General features: G+C 40.6%; 1 protein-coding gene across 4 annotated transcripts in view; it reads right to left on the minus strand.

Moving 5' to 3' along the window:
• VCAN (versican) overlaps nucleotides 1–20,297 on the minus strand; it is a 117,571-nt gene extending 97,274 nt beyond the window's left edge. Inside the window, exons 1-3 of one of the 4 annotated variants that reach the window (XM_045074464.1) lie at nucleotides 19,721–20,297; nucleotides 7,750–7,825; nucleotides 1,247–1,624 (exon numbers count right to left, since the gene is read on the minus strand). In XM_045074464.1, the coding sequence (XP_044930399.1) occupies nucleotides 1,247–1,624; nucleotides 7,750–7,819 (448 nt within the window). In that variant the 5' untranslated portion in view covers nucleotides 7,820–7,825; nucleotides 19,721–20,297. The remainder of the gene's footprint in view (nucleotides 1–1,246; nucleotides 1,625–7,749; nucleotides 7,826–19,720) is intronic. The other 3 variants (XM_004759123.3, XM_004759125.3, XM_045074465.1) reach the window with 3 other exon arrangements.
• Between the last annotated feature and the right edge of the window lie 798 nt (nucleotides 20,298–21,095).

Consider the following 21,095-nt stretch of genomic DNA (forward strand, 5'->3'; position numbering starts at 1 on the left):
TATATATATATATATATATATATATATATATAGTATCTACCACTACTTTATATATTTATAATTTATTAATAATCTATATGCTTATACAAGATACAAAGGTAATATACACACATATAAACACAGACACACAGAAATAGAAAAATATCAGTAGAACAAAACAGTCCTAGGCTAACTGAAATAAATAATAAAAAGGTTAAAAGAATGAAGAGCCCAGGATATTTTGTGGATGTGTGGACAACATAAAATCTCCTAGATTGGTAGGAGAGAGTAACAGAATCTGAACATAAAAGGATGTGCAGAAAATTAATTCATTGCATCTGAAATTCAAAGTATTTCCTTTTGGCTACACAAGAAAGTTTTAATAAAACCCTTTGTATATGTTTCTGAAAGGTAAATATTTTATAGAGAAATGGAGGGATGGAAGAAAAATCTGTTCCATCATGTCTGGATATTAGAATTTTGCTTAATAACTTGCCAAAATATTCTGTTTCCAAGAGCTATGGTATTATGTGTGTACCCAATTAAAGCAATTTTTCTTTGCTTTGTCTCCTAACTTAAATTCAAATGACATATAAACCACCACTGAAAAGGGGCTAAAATGAAAATGCTTCATCTTAAGACTTAATGTATAACAGCTAGTGTATTACCCTTTGTAAAAATTCACTGAATTTTATTTTGTTCCGATTCAAATGTTTATTAAGTCTTCGTCTTTCTAAGGCACTGTGAAAAGTACCATGATACTTATTAAGTGCCTCATTTCTTCAACATAAGATGGGATTTATATTTCTTAAAAACAAACTCAAAGGTTTTAATAATCATGCTAGGACACCGAGAAAAAAGGAGAAAAGGTAGTGTGTGCATGTGTGTGTGTAAATGTACATACACACCTATTGTAAAAATTAAACTGTAGATCAGCCTTTATGGTCTTAAAAAGTCATCATTGTTAGGTCTCAGTAATGAAGTAATAATTCTTAAGCTATTTATCTTGTCTTCAGGTATTCATTATTCCCATGATACTGCACTTGACTGTTACTGAGTCAGTGAAGTTGCTGTGCAAAAAGTCACCTTCCTTGACCCTTGTAGAAATAACAGCTCGTTTTTGGTGAAAGGCATGAACTATTTAAATGACTGATGTTTCTTGCACTTGTCCAAACCCTGAACTATAGTTACTTTGGGTACTGTTTCACAATACTTCTGAACCAGGTATCATGTTACACTACTGTCTTCCAGATCTGGAAAGCCTTACCATCCACCGCCAACGACACTGTGTCTTGTGTGTCTTCAATCCCATACATGACGTCACAGCGGTACAGACCCGCATCACTGGCACGCAGTTTGACCATGGTGAGTGAGGCATCACCCACTACCTCGGAATGTGTGGGCACTGACACTCTTCCTTTATAGCCTTGACCAATCTTGATATTCCCGTTTTGGGCTACAAGAACAGTAGTCTCCTTCAGATCTTTCCCATTCTTGTCCAATTCGATCTTAGACCACTTGATTCTGAGAAATTCACTGGAGGTGTTGTAACCGGGTGGTAAGGTAGGCAGGGTTGAAAAATGACAAGGTAGGTTGACTTTTCCAGACAGGGAGCCTTTGACAGGTGGGCTTTCTTGCACTTTGACTAGAAGAAAGAGAAAATACCAAATTAACAGTCCTAGAAAACTCAGCTGAGTCTATTAAATAAGTGAATGGAGGGACCTGGGTGGCTCAGTTGTTAGGCATCTGCCTTTGGCTCAGGTCATGATCCCAGGGTCCTGGGATGGAGCCCCACATCAGGCTCTCTGCTCAGCAGAAGTGTGCTTTTCCCCTCTCCCACCACCTGCTTGTGTTCCCTCTCTCACTATGTCTTTCTCTGTCAAATAAATAAATAAATAATCTTCAAAAAATTTATAAGTAAGTGAATGGATAAGAAACCCTTGCCTTGGTTGGTTATACCTTCAATATGTGAGGTAATTAGGATGATTTTATATATAAAGAATAGTATATAATTTTAATAATGTTTTACAACAAAGACAGGGATTCATAATGCTCATCTTTATGTACTAAAAATACAGCATTTATTTTGAAGTATTTGTAACTTGGTGTTCAACAGGAACAGAAAAAGTGACAGAATAAGGCGTGTGTGTATAGGAAAGCAAGCAATCAAGGGCAAGAGACTAAATCAGCAACGCAGGTTTCAAAGACTGGACCAATGTCAGGAAAAGCAGTTGAAAGGCAAATTTATGTCTACAGGTCAGAAGAGGAAAAACATTTAAGATAACTGCCACATTACCTTAGAGGAAATGAAAATAAAATCCAAAGAGGAAGTGAAAATTTTTAAAATGTACTTCAGTAGACTGGAGCAGGAGGAAGTCTAACACTTGAAGGACCCTCATTTGGTTCAGTGTTTGAACCAAAGGCTTTCATCATAATGACAAATCCAGCTGCAATCACTTTGCAGTGAAACATTACCTCTCAATTATATCCTGGGGGGAAATTTTGGTCTGTTCATCCAATGCATGTAAAATATTATTCTGCACAATGTCTTTCTGTTTAAACCCTTAAACTTTTAATAAGAAAGAATACCTTGACTGCAATTTAATACTATCACATGCAAAAAAAAAAGAAAGAAAGAACATTTTTTTTTTTTTTTTGCATGTGATAGTATTAAATTGCAGTCAAGGTATTCTTTCTTTTCTTTGATTCTTACAGGAATCCATACCTCTTTCTTTCCTCTTCCCCTTCATCTTCCAGTTCGTACTAATTGGCTAGACAATGTGTTGGCAATAACAATAGAAATTATGTCAATACACAAGCAATCCTACTTCATGAAAATATGATGAACAAGTTAATAGTAGCCTCCAGATGGAGTGAAATAATATTTCTTAATTAACAAAATGACATGTGTCTAACACCTAGTGTGTTAGTAAATGTATTGACAACACACATCTCAATAGAGACATGCATCAGAAATGATATAGTTGTCAACACAGCACTGAGGATTCAGGTGGGGATATGTCATTTTGAAAATTGCAGGACAATATGGAGATACCATGGACTTTAAGAAAAAAGTAATCTCTACTATTAAAGATTGAAATTTAACTTCAAGATGACTGGCCTATAAAACCTTTCATAGGATACAAATAAATCTAAAGTAATCAATACAGTATTTTATTGAATTTGATAGAAATCACTCACATATTTCTAATTTATAATAGTCATTGCTGTCATGCATTTCTTTGTCATCTTACTAATCTATATATAACTTGTCCCAAGACAGTTTTTTTTTTTTAAGATTTTATTTATTTATTTGACAGAGAGATCACAAGTAGGCAGAGAGGCAGGCAGAGACAGAGGGGAAAGCAGGCTCCCTGCTGAATAGAGAGCCCTGATGCAGGGCTTGATCCCAGGACCCTGAGATCATAACCTGAGTGGAAGGCAAAGGCTTTAACCCACTGAGACACCCAGGTTCCCTCCAAAACAGTTTTTAAGGCACTTAACAAAATTAAATAAAAATAAAATATACTATTAACTGCACTAAGTTCTTCTTTAAGATGTTACTAAGATCATTATCATCCTGGAATATAGTATCAAGGGAACAATTCCATTCTATTAGGTCCTTGGCTTACAAAATAAATTATCTTACTTAAAGCTAACTCTCAGAGTGAAACTAGCCGAATCACCTACTATGGCTGCTCCACTGAGAGGAAGTTACATTCAAGCTCCCAGCTGGCTGGTTACAGACCTGGGTGAGAACACAAGTCTCCTCACAACTAATCAAGGAATCTTTCAGGTTTGGAATTTACTGCATTCTTCCCCTATCCCTAAATTAGTTTTGGTTCCTTTGCAGAGTCTATACCCATCCAATTTCTATCCCATCTTATTTCTATTCCATCCTATTTCTTTAATTGCTATCAGCACTGACAGCTCTCAGTAATTTCATGATCTTTTATGTAAATCTATAGAGTCCACAGGGGGCTTCCTACCTGATTCATAAATCTTTAATTTGCGCCCCATTAAGGAGATGATGACAACACAAAGTTTTTTTTTGCCAAGAAAGGGGTTCTGAGAAGGGAAGGGGTAAGAATTTTATGATCTAAAAATCTCCTAATTTACATTTATATGTCCTAGGAAATCCCATCTTCCTTCTTGAAGAATTATTTAGATGATTAACTTCACCACAAACAAAATATTGCTCTTTTAATGGAGAATAAACAGTTTTGCCACCAACCTCAATTATTATATAAACTATAAGATTCTTTATCACTACGTTAAAAATGAATTTAAGATAAATGTTCAATTCTGTAATATTTATTACTAAATTTTAATTTTTTTCACAATTTTAGACGTGTAGAGGCAGAAATGAGAGTCAGTCAAATCTATTCAGTTGTGTGGTTTCTGAGAGCATTGCTCAATAACTGTGCTATTATGAAAAAATATATCAGAACAAAATGATGTCAAAAGGCAAATTTCCCAAGGGTTATTTATTGCTCTAGATGTTTATAGATATAAGAAAATTAAAAGCTTCAGTTGGATACAAATATATATTCATGTAGAATCCAATCTTAACAACAGGATTAACAAGAAGCTGTGTGGTCAAGTCTTTTGTGTATAAAATCTTGAGTCTTAATGCACTGCGTCGCAAGAACTAAGTTCACTGAATCTTAAATATTTTAAGGAAGATATTTAGTAGTTCAGAAGATAATGTTTATAGACCATGCATATTTTTAAAAAATGTTACCTGCAAGAAGTTGTCTGGAATTGTGAACAATGCAAGTAATAAAAATGAATGTTAACAAAAAGTTCACTGTTCCCACCAGATGGTTTGTGGTCCAAATGAGTGTAGTGAGGGAGAAATCTCTGAATAATGAATGATCATTTACCCTTCTTTCTCTGTCAGTAAATTCTGTGGAAAATAATGACGTAAATTCCATCTACACAATTTTAAGATTTTATTTAATTATTTGACAGAGAGAGGGAGATGTCACAAGTAGGCAGAGGGGGAGGGGGAAGCAGGCTCCCCGCCAAGCAGAGAGCCCGATGCGGGGCTTGATCCAGGACCCTGAGACCATGATCTGAGCTGAAGGCAGAGGCTTAACCCACTGAGCCACCCAGGTGCCCCCCATCTACACAATTTGACCATACACACACACACACACACCCCTTGGCCAAATAAATGTCAGATTGAGAATATGGGAATTTATTACTTTCTCGGGCGATAAATATCACTCTCTTGTTCATTCATTTACTCATAACTGTGCATGTCTCATTTACAGTATTAGAGGAATAGCCAAGCAACCAGGTCAACACTAGATAATCAGTATAATAGATATTGTTAAAGCTCAGAGCTCTTTTTACATTAAAATAAAGCCATTAACCAGGGGACAAGGTATCCATTAATGTTAGTTATTGATCTTTTGAATGCCTAGGAATAAACAGAGAAAAGCTTAAGATGACAATACTTGTGTTGACTCATAATAAATTACTGCAGTGTATCCCACTATGACCTTGGCAAATCTGTTTTATGTGGATATGTTTTCAACTCTTACCCGTCATATGAAAAAATTAATTTCTTCTGAAATCAGCCCCTAATTACATCTCTTAATTATGATCACAGATGTGCAAAGAACTTGAATCTTGGCATAAAGTATAATACAGTGGTTAAGAGCATGGACTATGGAGCCTGCCCAGGTTCAACTCCAGGCTTCATAACTAAACTGCTGTGTGAACTTCTATATTAGCTATGCCTCTAAACCTTTTGATAGTACAGTTTCCTCATCTGCCAAATGGGGAGAAGAGAAGCGTCTGTCTTATTGGAAAGTTAAGATTCAATAAATTAACTATGTAAAAAACTCAGAAGAAGGCCTGACATGTAGAAATTATTCAATACTGCTAGTTATTATTATTATTATTATTATTATTATTATTATTATTTTAAAATACTATCAAGGAGCTATATCACACGTGTTTTGGGATTTTCCCCATTGTTTGTGTGAGTTCTTGCTTTGTTTTAAGCAGAAGATCTAAACTATTTTAAGTGTCCCTCAAAGTTCTCCCACTCTTTTCTCTGTTATTCCTATTCTGTTATTACCCAACTAAACCAACTCCATTTTCCATATTTCCTTTCTGTGTTCTCCCTTGTCACTGGATGCTATTATTCTTCCCTGCCTGTGACCTTCACCTTTACTTCCCGAAAACACTGAAGAAGACAGTGTCTGGCTGTTCATAGGTTGGTGGAGCCCAAACTCTGACAGCCATCGTGGTCATTCATATCTCGGTTTAAATGTTACTTTCTCCAAAGAGGTCTTCTCACCTTCCCCCAACCCAGGCCATTCTTTTTTTTTTTTTAAGATTTTATTTATTTATTTGAGAGAGAGACAGTGAGAGAGAACATGAGTGAGGAGAAGGTCAGAGAGAGAAGCAGACTCCCCATGGAGCTGGGAACCCGATGCGGGACTCGATCACGGGACTCTGGGATCATGACCTGAGCCAAAGGCAGTCGTCCAACCAACTGAGCCACCCAGGCGTCCCCAGGCCATCCTTTATCATATCATTCAGCTTTATTTTCCTCAGTCTGAAAGTACCTGGATTATTAGTTTCCTTCTTTATTGCCTGCATCATATAACTAGGAGACTGAGTTTAATGAAATCCAGGACAATATATGGCTTGTCCACTGGTATATTCCCAGATACCCATAATGTAAGCTGGCACATAGAAAGTAATCAAACAATATTGTTAGCAAGTAGACATAGGAATGGGTAGGAGAATGCATTGATGAATGAACAGATGGATAGATAGATAAAATGATACTTAAGTTTTGAGTCTTGAAGAATGAATTGAAGAGGAACTGTAGAGAACAAGAGAAGGAATTACATGTCAAAAACCAGGGAGTCTATGGTGAGTGCTGTTAAGTGTGTAAGCCTGATGATTCACAGACCTGTACCCCTGGGGCTAATAATACATTACATGTTAATTAAAGCAAACAAACAAATGGGGGGGGGGAGAAGCAACAACTACTGAGTATGAAAGTCTATGCATGGAATTGCAAATTAGTTCAGAGAGTCTGAAGCATAGAATAAGTGTGAGAAGGAACTGGAAGCTGTCTGGAGAGGAGCAAATCATTGAAACTCAGGGCAGTATCTTTTCTCATGGACTACAGTCCAGGAATTTGGAATTATAGAACCTTCATTAAGTAGATATATAATTTAAAGCTGAGAAAAACAGTGCATGTGCACTTACCCAGTTACTTCAAAAGGGAGAGAGAGAGAAAAGAAAAAAGAAGAGAAGAGAAGAGAAATACAGGTGTGGGTAAAAACTTGGTTGTCAGCCTGCTCTTTGTCTTTTTCTTTTCTTTTCTTTTTTTTTTTTTTTTTTGGTCTGTTTGACTTCTCAAACTGTGGCCTCCTAAGGATTTGATAGGCTTTCTTTTCTTTATAGGAAAGTCTTAGAGTATATTGAAGAAGACAGATTTTAAAAATATGTCCAACGCCACATATGAACTTTTTTGCAGCCTAAAAGTAATCTGGGAATTTTCTGAAAACCCATTTGCTTCTTTGGCATTCTATTCAGTATTTCATTTTGACTGATTTGTTTAAAACCATTTATTAAATAAAAAATAAATATTTCAGCTGAAAGTGTTCAGCGCTATAAATCCCTAAATAGATAAAAAATTAATTCTTTATACTAGTGGCCCCATATTGCCATTCAACGCCTTAGTATTTATATTTTTATTTCACTAAGCACCAAATAAATTGTTATCACACTCACCTTTATGTAGTGCATGGGTTGCTATTAAGGTAGAACATATCCATAAGATGCTTTTTATGTTTATCAACATCTTGTCCTAGGAACGAAGAAAAACACAAAGGAAACCATAAGCATTCAGGTTTGTGGTGGGCCATAAATCACGTGCTATTTGCGCAGTGTATGTAATAAGAGTACAAGAACCAGCTTCTCTTAGATTGTAAAAACAAGAGAGAACTTGTAATAGGAAAAGTCATCCAAACACTTTAATTATTAGTTTGACTCTCACCCAATGCAGTTGTTACCAAAATAACCCCAGAACCCACTTTGGGAACATATAACAATAGGCATGTGTGGGACAGCCACAACCGGGTAGGCTGTAGAAAGAACAATTGAGACCACAGCCCAAGTAACTTAGTGGCTAGAAACTGGCACAAAGTGGGAGGGGTGACCACAACGTCTATTTAGAAACAGGAAGCTGGTCACAGATGGAGCAGAAAAAGATGGGGAAGCAATAGGCAGAGATGCTGAAAGAAAGGAATTCGTATCAGATGTAAGATGGGAAGGACCATGGTGGTGTCTCCTGCACATGGTATCAAAACAGGGAATAAGGACTTCAGCAGGCTTTTTAAAGCACAGACTCAATTTAGTTTCTTGGAGGCTGAACAAACAAAACAAATGTATTATAAGGAGCTGTTAATTACAAAAAGACCAGTGCTTGCCATGAGTTTTAAAGCATTTCCAATTGTTCTAGGGGTGAAAAAAGAAAGAAAATACTGTTCTGAGAGTCAAGGAACCCTGCCCTGGCTTTGTCGTTAATTTATTGTGTGACTTAATGGGGGAGACATTTAATAGCCTGGGTCTCAGGATGGCCCCTTCCAGCTCGAATTTCTATGAAGCTTTAATTATGAGGTGGATAAGTACCAATGTTGGGGACCATCTGGAAAACAAAAAGCCAATCTCAGAGGAACTATAGATTATTTGATCCCCGTGGTTTTCCCCTTCTCAGCTACATTTAGAACTCTTCTGTATAAGCATTGCTGGTTGGCTACCCCGTAGCCATTCTTCTTTCTCCTTGCTAACAAACTCCCGTTCCATTTTCCTGTATTTCACAGCCATACAACTTAGAGAAGCCTGAGTCAAACCCAGCCCAAGGGAATGATCTTGATTGTCCTAAGTCAGTCACACTGCTCCCATTCCTTTCTCCAGATTGGTTTTGGAATGAGTAGATGAAGCAGTCTTAACTAATGAGATGTGAGGAGATTTCAGGTGTGAGGGATGGAGGGGATGCTCCTGGGAAAGGTACATTCATCTTAAGAACAGAAAGAAAGGAAGAGATGGTTGCTTTGCTTCATTGAATACTGAAACAATAGGCTATTTTTTCTCCTACTATTGTAGCCATCTTGTATCCATGAGTGTGTAAGATAGCTTCTAGGGATGAAGCTGAGAAAGAATCAGGAGAGCTAGGGCTTAAGCCCTCACGCATTAGGCCTAGAGTAGACTGTACCTTTGGACTTTCTTTTTATATGAAATAATAAACTCCTTTATTATTTAAAGCCAATAAAACCAGGGATTTTTGTTACTTGTAGCTGAAAGCATTGCAACTGACAGATTTGAAATGGTGTCCTAAATAACTTCCTAATATTGTCCATAGAGAGTACATAAATTCTGTATGATTTAGGAAATCTATATTGAAAATAAGTAAATGCTATAAGAATCCAAGCCCAATTTGGATTCAAGTTCAATTTCATAATTATAACAGCTAGTCCTTTTTCCTTGATATTCTTCTTTATTTGATTGTCTTTATCTTGAAATAAGCATTAGAAACTCTCTACAGCAAAATCCTAAAGAGCATCTTTTAAACCTAATAAATTATATATCTGTTTTCCATCTATAAGCCATTTGAAAACTCACAATGAAAAGCATATAGTTGATAATCCTTGATACAGATAATTAACCTTAATAATTAAGTTTATTATTCATCATATAATTACTGGGATATGTAGCAGACACTACTAAACGCTAACTGGAAAATCTGGTTTCTACATGTCTGTATTTCTTATAAGCTACTACAGCAAGTAGGAAGTATATACTACAGTATTTTAGGGGAAAAAAAAAGAAGACTTCAATTCAACATATTCTATAGTTTAAAGTTGCTGAAGTGAAATTTCAGGTTGTACCATAAAAAAATCTATTAAAGAAAATGCATTTCATGAATATTAAATGAATCTAAGAAGTCTTTTTATAAATATACTCACAAACAATAATTTCCTATTGTCATTAGAGAAAAAACTGTCCTCAATTTTTTTCTTTTTTTTTTTCCACGAAACTTTTATTTTATAAGCATATAAGTCTCCACCTGAATTCAAGTTCTGAATCCTTTACTTATACTCTGCAGTTTGGAGGTAAATTACTAACTCTCTCATTTTCAGTAGCTTTCAAATTGTGAAAAGTAGTACTTAACTGTTGGAGTCAATGTGAGGATAAAATAATGCATATGAAATATAGCTCAGGGATACACACTGTATTCAGTACTCAATATTTCTTACTAAAATTACTAATTCAGATTTTCTACAGATGTTCTCTTCCTGCTTTCATATCACTAGTAGCAAAAAGAAAAGTATTTGAAGTTGTTGGATTTAAAAATTATAACATGCGTTGCCACTATAAAAGCAGGGGATACGTTTATACTTACAATATATTGCCCTATAACTTACTGCTGTGTGCCTTGCTTGAAAACATGTTTTATCTTCTCTGTAGAACAGTAGGCATTGGAGAACAGAGCTAGTATCACATTCAATTTATTAATTCCTGTAATATTCCCATAATATTTCCACAGAGCCAGCTTCAGAGTAGACCCTTGAGGAAGGTTTAGAGACCAAATGCAGAACCATTGCCTCCACCTCCTCTTCCGAAACATGCTTTGAAGCAAAGTGCCAACAATCTCTTATGAATATGGGCAAGTAGGCTAACTGAATGTGAAATCCGTTTACACTAGTCCAGTTGACTATTCATCATGTCATGGTAATATCTGATGTTTGTCAATATTTGGACATCGGTGTTAGATCCCATAACAGAATCAGAGAAGGTGTGACCTTGACCCAGGAATGGATCTTCTGCAACCAGATTTCCTCTCCAAGGCCAGTACTCAAAGTCTAACTTTCTGTGTCAGGCTTCATCCTTATAAAAGCGTCTTTTTTTTTTTTTTTTTTTTTAAGGAGAAAGGAAAATGTTCTTTCATCTATATAACAAGTATACTCATCACTTGCCTTAAGATTGCCCCAAGACAAGGCTAGGGAAGGAAGCTGGTACGTTAAAAATACAAGGGAGAGATAAGTTATTTCTTAAATATACTTACATAAATATATTTTAATAAATATCCAACATCCAAAAATTGGAATTTTCACAGTAAGTCTTGGATCTCTTTTCGAAAAAACAGATTAAACAACTCTAGGTCCATATTCTTGCTGGCCAGTCATCAGCACTAGGCAAGGAACAAGCTCTCTCACCCTGGCTCTGTGCACTCAAGGTCATCATTGGCCCACTCAGCTTCTCATCCATTTCTACTTCATGCCTGTTCCCTTCAGGCACCTGATTTAAAGAATGGTCATTTATCTCTTTCATAAACATGTCAGAGTGCTTTTACGCATCTTAATCGCCTTAGAACTACATTTCTGTGCCCTCTTCCTTGGAGTCTATGGGCATTCATCCCATTTCTCTAATTTTCTTAAGGCTGTGTCCATGTTCATGGTTGTTAAGGCACTCTTATTTACCTTTTGCACTTGATCTTACTAAATAAGAAACCTTCTAAAACCTCTTTCTTTTTTTTTTCAGCACCACTCTAACCCCCACTTCTATTCTTCCCTCTTCCACGTTGGTCTTGTAAGCATAATCTGCTAGTGATAACAAGTCTGTCTGCATGGACAGACCTAGGAGATATGAAAGCCAGTGCCTATATTTAGCATGCACTCTAGTGAAGTCAGCGAGAAGAGGAGAAAGTCATGGAATAATCAAGGCACAGACGACTGAAGCTATTTAATTGCCTGGGAGACACAAGAGACAAGGTTAACAGGACTCCTAGACATGAGGAATATCTGCAAAATGGGTAAGGGTCATGCCAAGGATGGGCTGCCTTGCAGAAAGAGAGTCAAGGTTCTAGTAAACAGATATTTAATATTCTCTGAGCTAAGGATGACTTAAGGATACAAACATAGCAATTTTGTCTTCTAATCTTCAAATTTGTTATTCTAGACAACAATTGTCTAGGACACCTCAATCACAAGGTGGATATAAGGTGCCTACCATATTGCTCCTGGGTGCAATGCAGAGAGAATATTGTGGTTTAAGCAGGAAATCCTATAAATTTACTTCACAAAAGTAATTGCACCATGTGAATTTATCACTAACCTGTGACTGGATTTCTGAAAACGGCATTCTCTACTCCCTTTGCTATGCTCTATTTTCATCATAGCACATATCATTTTATATATATATATTTATACACACACACACACACACACACACACACACAAATATTAGGAATTGCCTTTCTTTACCCACCATAATATAAGCTGTGAGAGAGCAGACTTTGGTGTTTTGTTCATTGCTCAGGACACTCAGTAAAATATGCTCATTTTTTTAGATAATAAGATGCATATTATAAACAGTTTGTAATGTATGTTATGTAAGATGAATGTTATAAACACTGTAACTTAGAAATATAGTTTTTCTGGGTTGTTTTTAACAGCTGTATAGTTTTCTATTAAATGAATGCAGCATCTTTCATTTCACCAGCTCCTATGATAAGCCTTTAAGCTGGTTTCACATTTATGCTATTAGAAATCATCTCTGTCCATTTGTCTTGGGTGACACTTGTACCAGTATCTCATATGACAATGTCTAGAAGAGAACTGCTGGGTCAAAGAGTATATGCATTTTTAAAATTTTCTAGTAGCTCTTACCAAATTATTTTATAAAGAAGATGACCCTGGGGCACCTGGGTGGCTCAGTGGGTTAAGCCTCTGCCTTCTTCTCGGGTCATGGTCTCAGGGTCCTGCGATCAAGCCCTGCATCTCTCTCTGCCTGCCTCTCTGTCTACTTGTGACCTCTCTTTCTGTCAAATAAATAAATAAAATCTTAAAAAAAAAAAGAAGAAGAAGAAGATGACCCTCTTTTATTGCCACAGTAGTATGTAAGAGATCCACTTTCTCTACAAACTGGCTGACACAACCTTCATCAAACTTATTTATCTTTAGTGCTGTGAATGAAAAAATAGTGCAGTATATCATTGTTTTTTAATTACTATTTTTTAAAATTACTATTTCTTTAATTATAAATGAGACTACGCAATTTCTCATATGATTAAAAATACATTTATTCTTCTGCCAACTGCCTGTATTTCTCATTTGATTTTTTTGGGGGGGGGATGGTGGGTTGTGGTCCTTTACTTATCTGTAAAAGTTCTTGTTGTATCAAAAGAGTTATTAGCTCTTTGTCTCTCATATGTTGCAGATATTTTCCAAAGGTGTTGTTTTGTGTAAATAATTTAACTGTTACTTACTCATACTTATCAGTCTTCTAGGATGACTTCTGGATTTTACCTTTTTTTTTTTTTTTTTAAGATTTTCTCTATTTATTTGACAGACAGAGATCAGAAGTAGGCAGAGAGACAGGCAGAGAGGAGGCAGAGAGGAGGAAGCAGGCCCCCTGCTGAGCAGAGAGCCCGATGTGGGGCTCGATCCCAGGACCCTGAGATCATGACCTGAGCCGAAGGCAGAGGATCAACCCACTGAGCCACCCAGGCGCCCCTGGATTTTACCTTTTGCTTAGAAAAGGTTTCTCAACTTCTATTTTATTATTTTAAAAGCCCTGTCATTTCTTCTAGTTTTTTGTTTTTAAATTTTATTTCAGTTTTTAGAGAGAGAGAGAGAGAACATGTACAAACTGGGGGGAAGTGGGGCAGAAGGAGAGGGGGAGAGAGAGAGAGAGACTCTCAAGCAGGCTCCACACCCAGGATGGAGCCCCACATGGAGCTGGATCTCATGACTCTCAGATCAGGACCTGAGTCAAAACCAAGAGTAGGAAGCTTAACCGACTGAGCCACCCAGGTGCCTCCTTCCAGTTATTTTTTTAATATCATTCTTTACATCTCATTTTTGGTCATCTTAACTTTTTATGAGGATAAGAAATGAAGTAGAGATTGACTATTACTCTGAGTCGACCAATCAGTTGTTCCCAAATCATTTGTTGAATAACCCTTCTTTTCCACTGTATTTCCATGCCTATTTTAGTATATTTCTGGACTCTATCTCCTGTTCAGTGAAACTAGAAAATTCTTAAAGCAAAATGCTCCTATCTAACTCACTTTATAGATTCATAGGAAAGATGTGATTTAGGTAAGTGTTTTTATTGAGATTATTGAATTAGATCAATATCAGTCCCAAGGATACAATATTAACACCACTTATTTGTATAGTTTTCCATTTGCCAAAGCTTTCCCACAGATATTCACACTTTTGATGTGTATAACTGTATATGCATTTAATAGATTCTGACATCAAGCTTTTGATTCCAAGTCTAGTGTGCCTTCCGCCACACCACAGGTAATAGCAACTCAGTAATTTAATAATTAAAAAATAATTTAATAATAAAAATATTGTTACATTATATATGTGTTTATTATAAGCTATGTGATCTCATTTTTATAGACATAAACAACTCTCAGAATTCTTAAATAATGAGGTAGGAAATATGTAGATAAAGAAATGAGATAAATTTAAACAGATGTGCATTCACACACTTTTATATTTCATAGATCTATCAGGAGGAGTTGCAGGAAACATAATAGACAAACACATTCAACAAAGTTACTTTGCACTGACCACTGAACTACAACCACCCTGGTACATTCAATGATAAGAACATAGCAGAGTAAAAAAACAAACCAACCAAACAAAAATCCAAACACTGGAGAATACATATAAATAATATATAAACACATAAATATATATTTATGAATAGGGGGTATGGGGGAGTGGGTGTAATTTACTAAATCTAGGCTACCAGAGGAAATAGGCAAAAACTCACTAATTGAAGCAGAGCTTGACCAAGATGTTTATCTTTAGAGCCACCTGGGTGGCTGTTGGTTAAGTGTCTGCTTTTGGCTCAGGTCATGATCCCAGGGTTCTGGGATGGAGTCCCACATTCGGCTCCTTGCTTAGCAGGGAGTCTGCTTCTCCTTCTCCCTCAGTCTGCTACTCCCCCTGTGTGTGTGCGCTCTCTCTCTCTGACAAACAAACAAAAAGACATTTATCTCTACTTCCTCCTGTTATTTTTTATTCTTTTTAAAAGATTTTATGTTTTTATTTGAGAGAGAGAGAAAGAGCAGGGGAAGGGAGAGAAGCAGACGCCCCACTTAGTGGAGAGCCCCATGTTGGGCTTGATCCCAGGACCCTAAATCATGATGTGAGCCGAAGGCAGCCGGTCAACCAACTGCACCCGGGCGCCCATCTACTTCCTCTTGTTCTGATTGCCAATCAGAGGGAGTACCAGCGTTGTGTTTTCTGGTAAAGTACAGACCTATGCAACAATCAGCATGTTTTCTCAGACTGGAGCAACTCACCCTCAACAATCAGTGTTTGTAAGTCCTAACTAGTTTCCCTAGGTGGGTGGTGAATAATCGCCTACTGTCACTGAGTCGTCTCAAGAGAACCCATGTATCTTGAGAAGTTGGGTCAGTCCTACTACAGTAGGAAAGAAAAGCTTGGTTGTATGACTATTGGAAGACAGCTTTAGTGGATCTTTATGCTCTCAAAGGCTCTGATGCTCAATTAGTGAACATTCATCAACCACAAAGTACTTAATGCATAATAATAAGGTGAGGAAAGAAAGAACAAAGACTATATTTTTAACATTAATCATATTCAGCCTTAAGTTAGCTTTTTAGGTCTTTTGCAAACAGAATTTACAAGCATGCCGACTCAGGTATCCTAGAATTTCAGAGACATTCTTCGGTTTGCAAGCACAGAGAAAAATTAGAGGAAACCTACACTTGTAAACATGTAACTAACTCTAAGGGGATTCTTTTCAAACTTCACTTTTTAAAGAAGAAACAATTTAGGAGTAATTTTTAATTTATCTACTAGGAAAATAAAATAAAAGTTTGAATTCTGACATAAATCCTTAGATGGTTTTATTCTTATCCCTCTTCCCACCACCCACGAGATTAAGGACTGTGGACTTCCTGCTGGAGGGAGTAATTGCTCAATCACTTTGGAATCCACTGGAACTCTTTGCTGTATTAGTTTGGACAGACATATACAATTGTGAAATCTTCCTTTCCTTTACTGAGAGATTGCACTAGAAGTCAGTCCCTGAGTCCTTCTGCCTGATATGCTCTTATATCCAAGTTACATATTCTCAGGACTGGAAACAGATTTCATCTTAGAAATATAGTTCTTTCTTCCATTGATGCCTTACCATTTTTACATTAGACTCACAACATCCTATTTCAGGACTTCACATGAATATTTTCATGATATGTTTTGCATAGTGGACAAGCGGTACTTAAAATAATTAAGGTCCTAGCTTTTAGAAAGAGACAGAAAGATAGGGAAAGCCTATCAGTTAGATAATCAGAATTTGAGATCTCAGAGATCCTTAAAACCCAGTTCTCTGAAGTAAAGCGAGGAAGCAGGAGGGTTTAAAATGCAGCTTTAAGTGACAGCGTCCAGACTGTGCAGCGATCCCCCAAGTCATTAGCTCCGTCACTTCATAAATGTGTACTGAGCTGCCACTGTGCGCCAGACCCGTGCTAAGGGTCCTAATGCACAGGGACCTGAGTTACACTCGCAGCCCCTTAATGTTGGTGCTCGTTGGAATTACATCAGCCCGGTCAAATGGCAATCGTTTGCCGTTCTAGACGCACTCTTTACGACAGTGTGGAGGTGACTACCCTATAATGGACTAAAAACAAACCTTAAACTTACTTGAACGTATTTGCAAAGTCAATGTATGAAACACAGAAAAAACTCGTATCATTTTTCTGTCAAAAAAACTTTGCTTGAAGTCAATCTTTACTTCCTCCCTGATGCGGGGCAAAACTCCTCCTACCACTCCCAAGAAGCAAGAAAAAAAAATTTTTTTTTCTTTTCAAACTGCTAGAGTGTTTAGCACCTTTTGGACAGAAGTCCGGGAGGCTCCCGCAGCAGCCCTCAGCCTGAGCGCAGAGGGCGCGACCGCAGAGCTTCCGCCAGTGAGCCCCGCCCAGCCTTGCCCCGCCCCGCCCCCGCCCCCGCCGATAGCGCAAGGCCCCGCCCCCACCGGCCTCAGGGCGGGGACCCGAGGCGCCGCGCCAGTTTCTGACTGGGCGGACTGCCGGTTCGGCGGAGCGGTTGTCTCAGCGCCCAAGTCACACCCGTCTAGGGCCGGGAACTAAAGCCCCAGCCCACGTGGCGGCGGCTGGAGAACTCCGGCGCAGCGAGGAGCGCCCGGCGCGGTTCCCATCTCCGCGCCTGCGGAGCGAGCGGGGTCGGCCCGAAGATCTAGCCGCTTTAAAGGGCTAGTTTCTCCCCTACCCTTCCATCCTACCACGCCGCTTTAGTCGCGTTTGTTGTCACTTATTAAAATATATCTTAAAGCAAGACTCGAAATTCAGCCTCAAACTTCAAAACGTACCCTGCCTGTCCTCTCCTGGCTGTCGGCGTCCATCAGCCCCATCTCCGCTCCTTCGTAACTCAGACTTCCTCCCCTATACCTTTCTTTACCCTTCCCTTCTCTTCTTTTTCCTCCCGGCGCACTCCTTCCCCTAAATGTCCATATTTGATGTGTGTCTTGAAATGGGTTAACTTTAAACTTTGGATTAGGGGCCTTTCTTTTGCCATATTCTGGGGCGGGCCCTAGTATCGGGCTCAAGTGGTCAAGGGCCTTAGTAAAGTTTCCAAAAGTAAAGCATTCTGTATTATATTTCTTAAAGTGATGCCTAAGATAGAACATCAAGCCTTCCAAAACTTGGATCCGCCCCTGGCCATGTGCGTTCCTCCACCAAGCCCAGAGCTCTGCGCACATCCGCGAGGACTCGCGAGCAAGCGCTTCTGCACTTTGCAAAGACAAAGTCTCCTTTCAGGGTCCTCCAAATCCCTAGATTTACGCAGAGTCTGAAATAGAAAACTAACGACTAAAGGGTCTTCACCCTTGAATGTATAGCGGTAAGGTGGCTCTCTTCGTTTTTGGTGGGGGGTGGTGGGGCTCGGTTTTCTCCACCTGTGCTGCATTTTTCCATCAGGGGGCGCCCACAGCCGCCACAAAACACCCTATTCCTAGACATCTGGGTTCTGCAAGCCCTAAGCACGCCTACTGGGGGGCAGATCCGAGGGAGCTCACCGCCTCTCTCGCTCCTCCCTCCTAGCCTGCCTCGGCGGACCCGGGAGGCAGGGATTTCACACTAGCCATTCATTTGTCAGCCGTGGGGGAGGGGACGCAGGAGAGAGAGACACTGAGAAGAGGCTGGGAGAGGGGAAGGGAGGCACAGAAGATGGAGACAGAAAAGGGAGACACAAAGATGAGAAACGGGACACAGCGAGACTGTCTTTCAGTCTGTGGGTGTGCGCACGGTGGGACAGATCTCCAGGCGTTGCGTAGGTTTCTCCCCCCTCCCGCAGCATCTCCCGGGGACAAGCAGGACTTGCTGGGGGCGCAGCTGGATCGGAAAGCAAATAGTTTAAGCTGTGACACTGTATTTCTAACCCGCTCTGCGAAGCCTAACACACAGACCGCTCCACGCCCAGTGACACAGACAGCATGCCGGGACAACCCTGTGGCCCCCAAATCCGCATGCACTGGGGATGTCGCCCCGCGGCGCCCACACTTCTGTAGGGTGGTGGGACGCTCCAGCCTAGGGCGTCCCCCAGCGCTCCCGACACACGCTCTCCTTGGCTGGGGGACTAGCCAGTAAAGTTGCTCAACTACAGCGAAGAGCTGGGAGGGGGTGGGGAGATGAAAGGAAAAGAAGGGGTTGTAGTCGGGGCGAAAAAAGGCTGGTCCTAGAGGCCCCAGATTCGGGTCCCCGCGCCACCTTTGTCTGGAGAGCGCTCTGAGCGCTGGTTTGCTCGTTGAGACCAGAATGGAAGCCTCCACTTCGCTCTTCTGGGTGAGATAAAATTCTTGCACATCGCTGATGGTTCAAGGCAAGCTTTTCCCGCCCAGGCTCTTCCCAGACCGCCGCGGCACTCCAACAACCCCACCCCCATCCCCTGCTCCTTCCCGGCCGGCCCCTGTGCTCCGCGAGCAGGACAAAAGAACCCAGGGGCACCAGGGAGGGCCTTGACAGACCCCAAGTCTCCAAAGAGACGCAGCCGGGGGACCCCGCACATCCCCCGGCCGTACCTCTTTCCAGACTGCTTGCGGACAGAGAGGGTCACGTCCGCCCAGGTCCCGGGCTGCTGTGTCGCCGGATTGTCCTGTCAGGAGCTGCCCTGGAGCAGCATTCCAGGAACGCCGGGCACTGACCACACACCAGGGTCTCTGGAGCCAGGTGGCCCGCACCAAGGCGGCTTCGGGGACTTGCAAGTGGACAAGTCTCAGGAGTCCCCATTCAAACTTTTGCCTCGAGCAGGTTAACAAAAAAGCTCAAGGTGCCAGCGGCCCCTCCAGCTCTCCAGCACAAGACCCCAAGACTTTTCTAAGGGTTCTCTACAATTCTCTTCCCTCCCTTCCCCCAATTCCGTTAGTCCTTCTACCCCCACCCCATTCCGAGCTTCTTTTGTCTGGATCTTTTTCATCACCGCGGTCCCTCGGTATTCCTCTCCCCAAACGTCCTTCTGAAAGTTACCTGCATTTTTAAAGTGCATAGATTCTCTTAACTTTGCCTTACAGCTAGATCTCTTTGCCTTAATTAAAGCTTTCTACCAATTACAATGTACTTCGTTTTTCTAAGCTCGCTCGTTTTTGTTTTTTTTTTTTTTTTTTTTTTAAGGGGGAACAAAAGAAACGTGATTACCTTGAAAGGCGGCTTATTGCAGTTTTGGGGAAAAAATCACCGCAGCGCTGCGCGAATGGGCTCGGTGTTGCCGGGGCGGGTCACATAGGAAGCTCGGTGGCCTGGGGAAGGGTACGGAGGGTGCGGGACGGTGCTGAAGGATGCAGGAGGATGCGGGGCTGGCCGCAGATCCCGGTCCCAGCGCCTGTCCACAGCACCTAGTGTTCGCGGCTGTTGCTCCCGCCCGCCTGGAGTTCTTCCCCAGAAAGGCTCGGGGCAGCTCGCCTGCAAGTTCAAATGCGGGTTGTGACACCCATCATCATTATATCACTGTACCGTCAGCACCGAGGAGGAGACTCAGCGAGGAGGAGGAGGAGGAAGAGGAGGAGGGTTCATTCACAGGCTCCTGAAGCGCTCGGCAGCTTCAGCCACTCCTAAAAGCCAAGGCTTGGATAGCAGGCAGAGGGGCGGAAAGGCAGCTCCCCGCGCCTGCGGTAGGGACCGCCTGCCTCCCTCCTCAGGCACTCCCACCTCTCGGCGTTTCTTCCTGACAAGAAGTACCAATCGGCTTGGGGACAGCAGCGCTCCCCATTCAGCGACTCACTAAGTAACATCGCGCTGAGCGCACGGAAACCACTGCCCTCCCACCCCTCCCCACCCCCACTTCCCCGCCCCCTGTGCTGCCAGTTCTGGGATTCGGGAAAGGAGCCCCCAGGCTCTTGTGGGGCAGGCCAACACTAGACGACTGAGCCCCCTCAGCTCTTGGGAGCGAATGAAACTCTGTAAAATCAGGAGAGAACTTGGTTACAGCTTGTTTATGCGGCCACAGAACCTGCCTGTCCCATCTGAGGGAAGTGTCAGGCTTGCGCCGCCTGCCAACCTGAAAGAGACACTGAGAAAAGGAGATCCTTCTAAGACCTTGAGAGAAAGTGTAAGAACGGCCTTACCCGGGAACTGCCCAAAGGGGAGCCCAACGTCATAGCGCAATTTGCAAAGACCCTGGTAATAAAGGCTTGAACAGGAAATTCCCCCAAGCAAATCCCCTGTTGGATTTAAACAGATTCTCTAACTCTGCCACAAACGTACAGAAGTCTAGATTTTGCTTTCTTCCTTCTTTCTTTCCCTCCGTTTTTTAAAGTGTCCCTTATGGTAGAATATTTAATAATTTTTCTGAGTAACAGAGACTCCCTGGATGTACCAATCCTCCCCTTTGTGGTCAGGAAATGGGACCACAGTCTTTCTTGAGTTTTTGTGATTTTTGTTTTCAGCCAGGCTGACCAACTATGTAAACAACATCAACACAAGGAAGAGTCCCCTGCATTGTGTTACAAAAGGTTTCCTAAAGGACCTTAGAGAGCAAAGGGTCAACCAGTTAACACAAAGGATTTCTGCCTCT

Source organism: Mustela putorius, unplaced genomic scaffold (assembly GCF_011764305.1).
Source record: "Mustela putorius furo isolate JIRA1106 unplaced genomic scaffold, ASM1176430v1.1 tig00537350_pilon_pilon_pilon, whole genome shotgun sequence".
NCBI classification, from domain to species: Eukaryota; Metazoa; Chordata; class Mammalia; order Carnivora; family Mustelidae; genus Mustela; species Mustela putorius.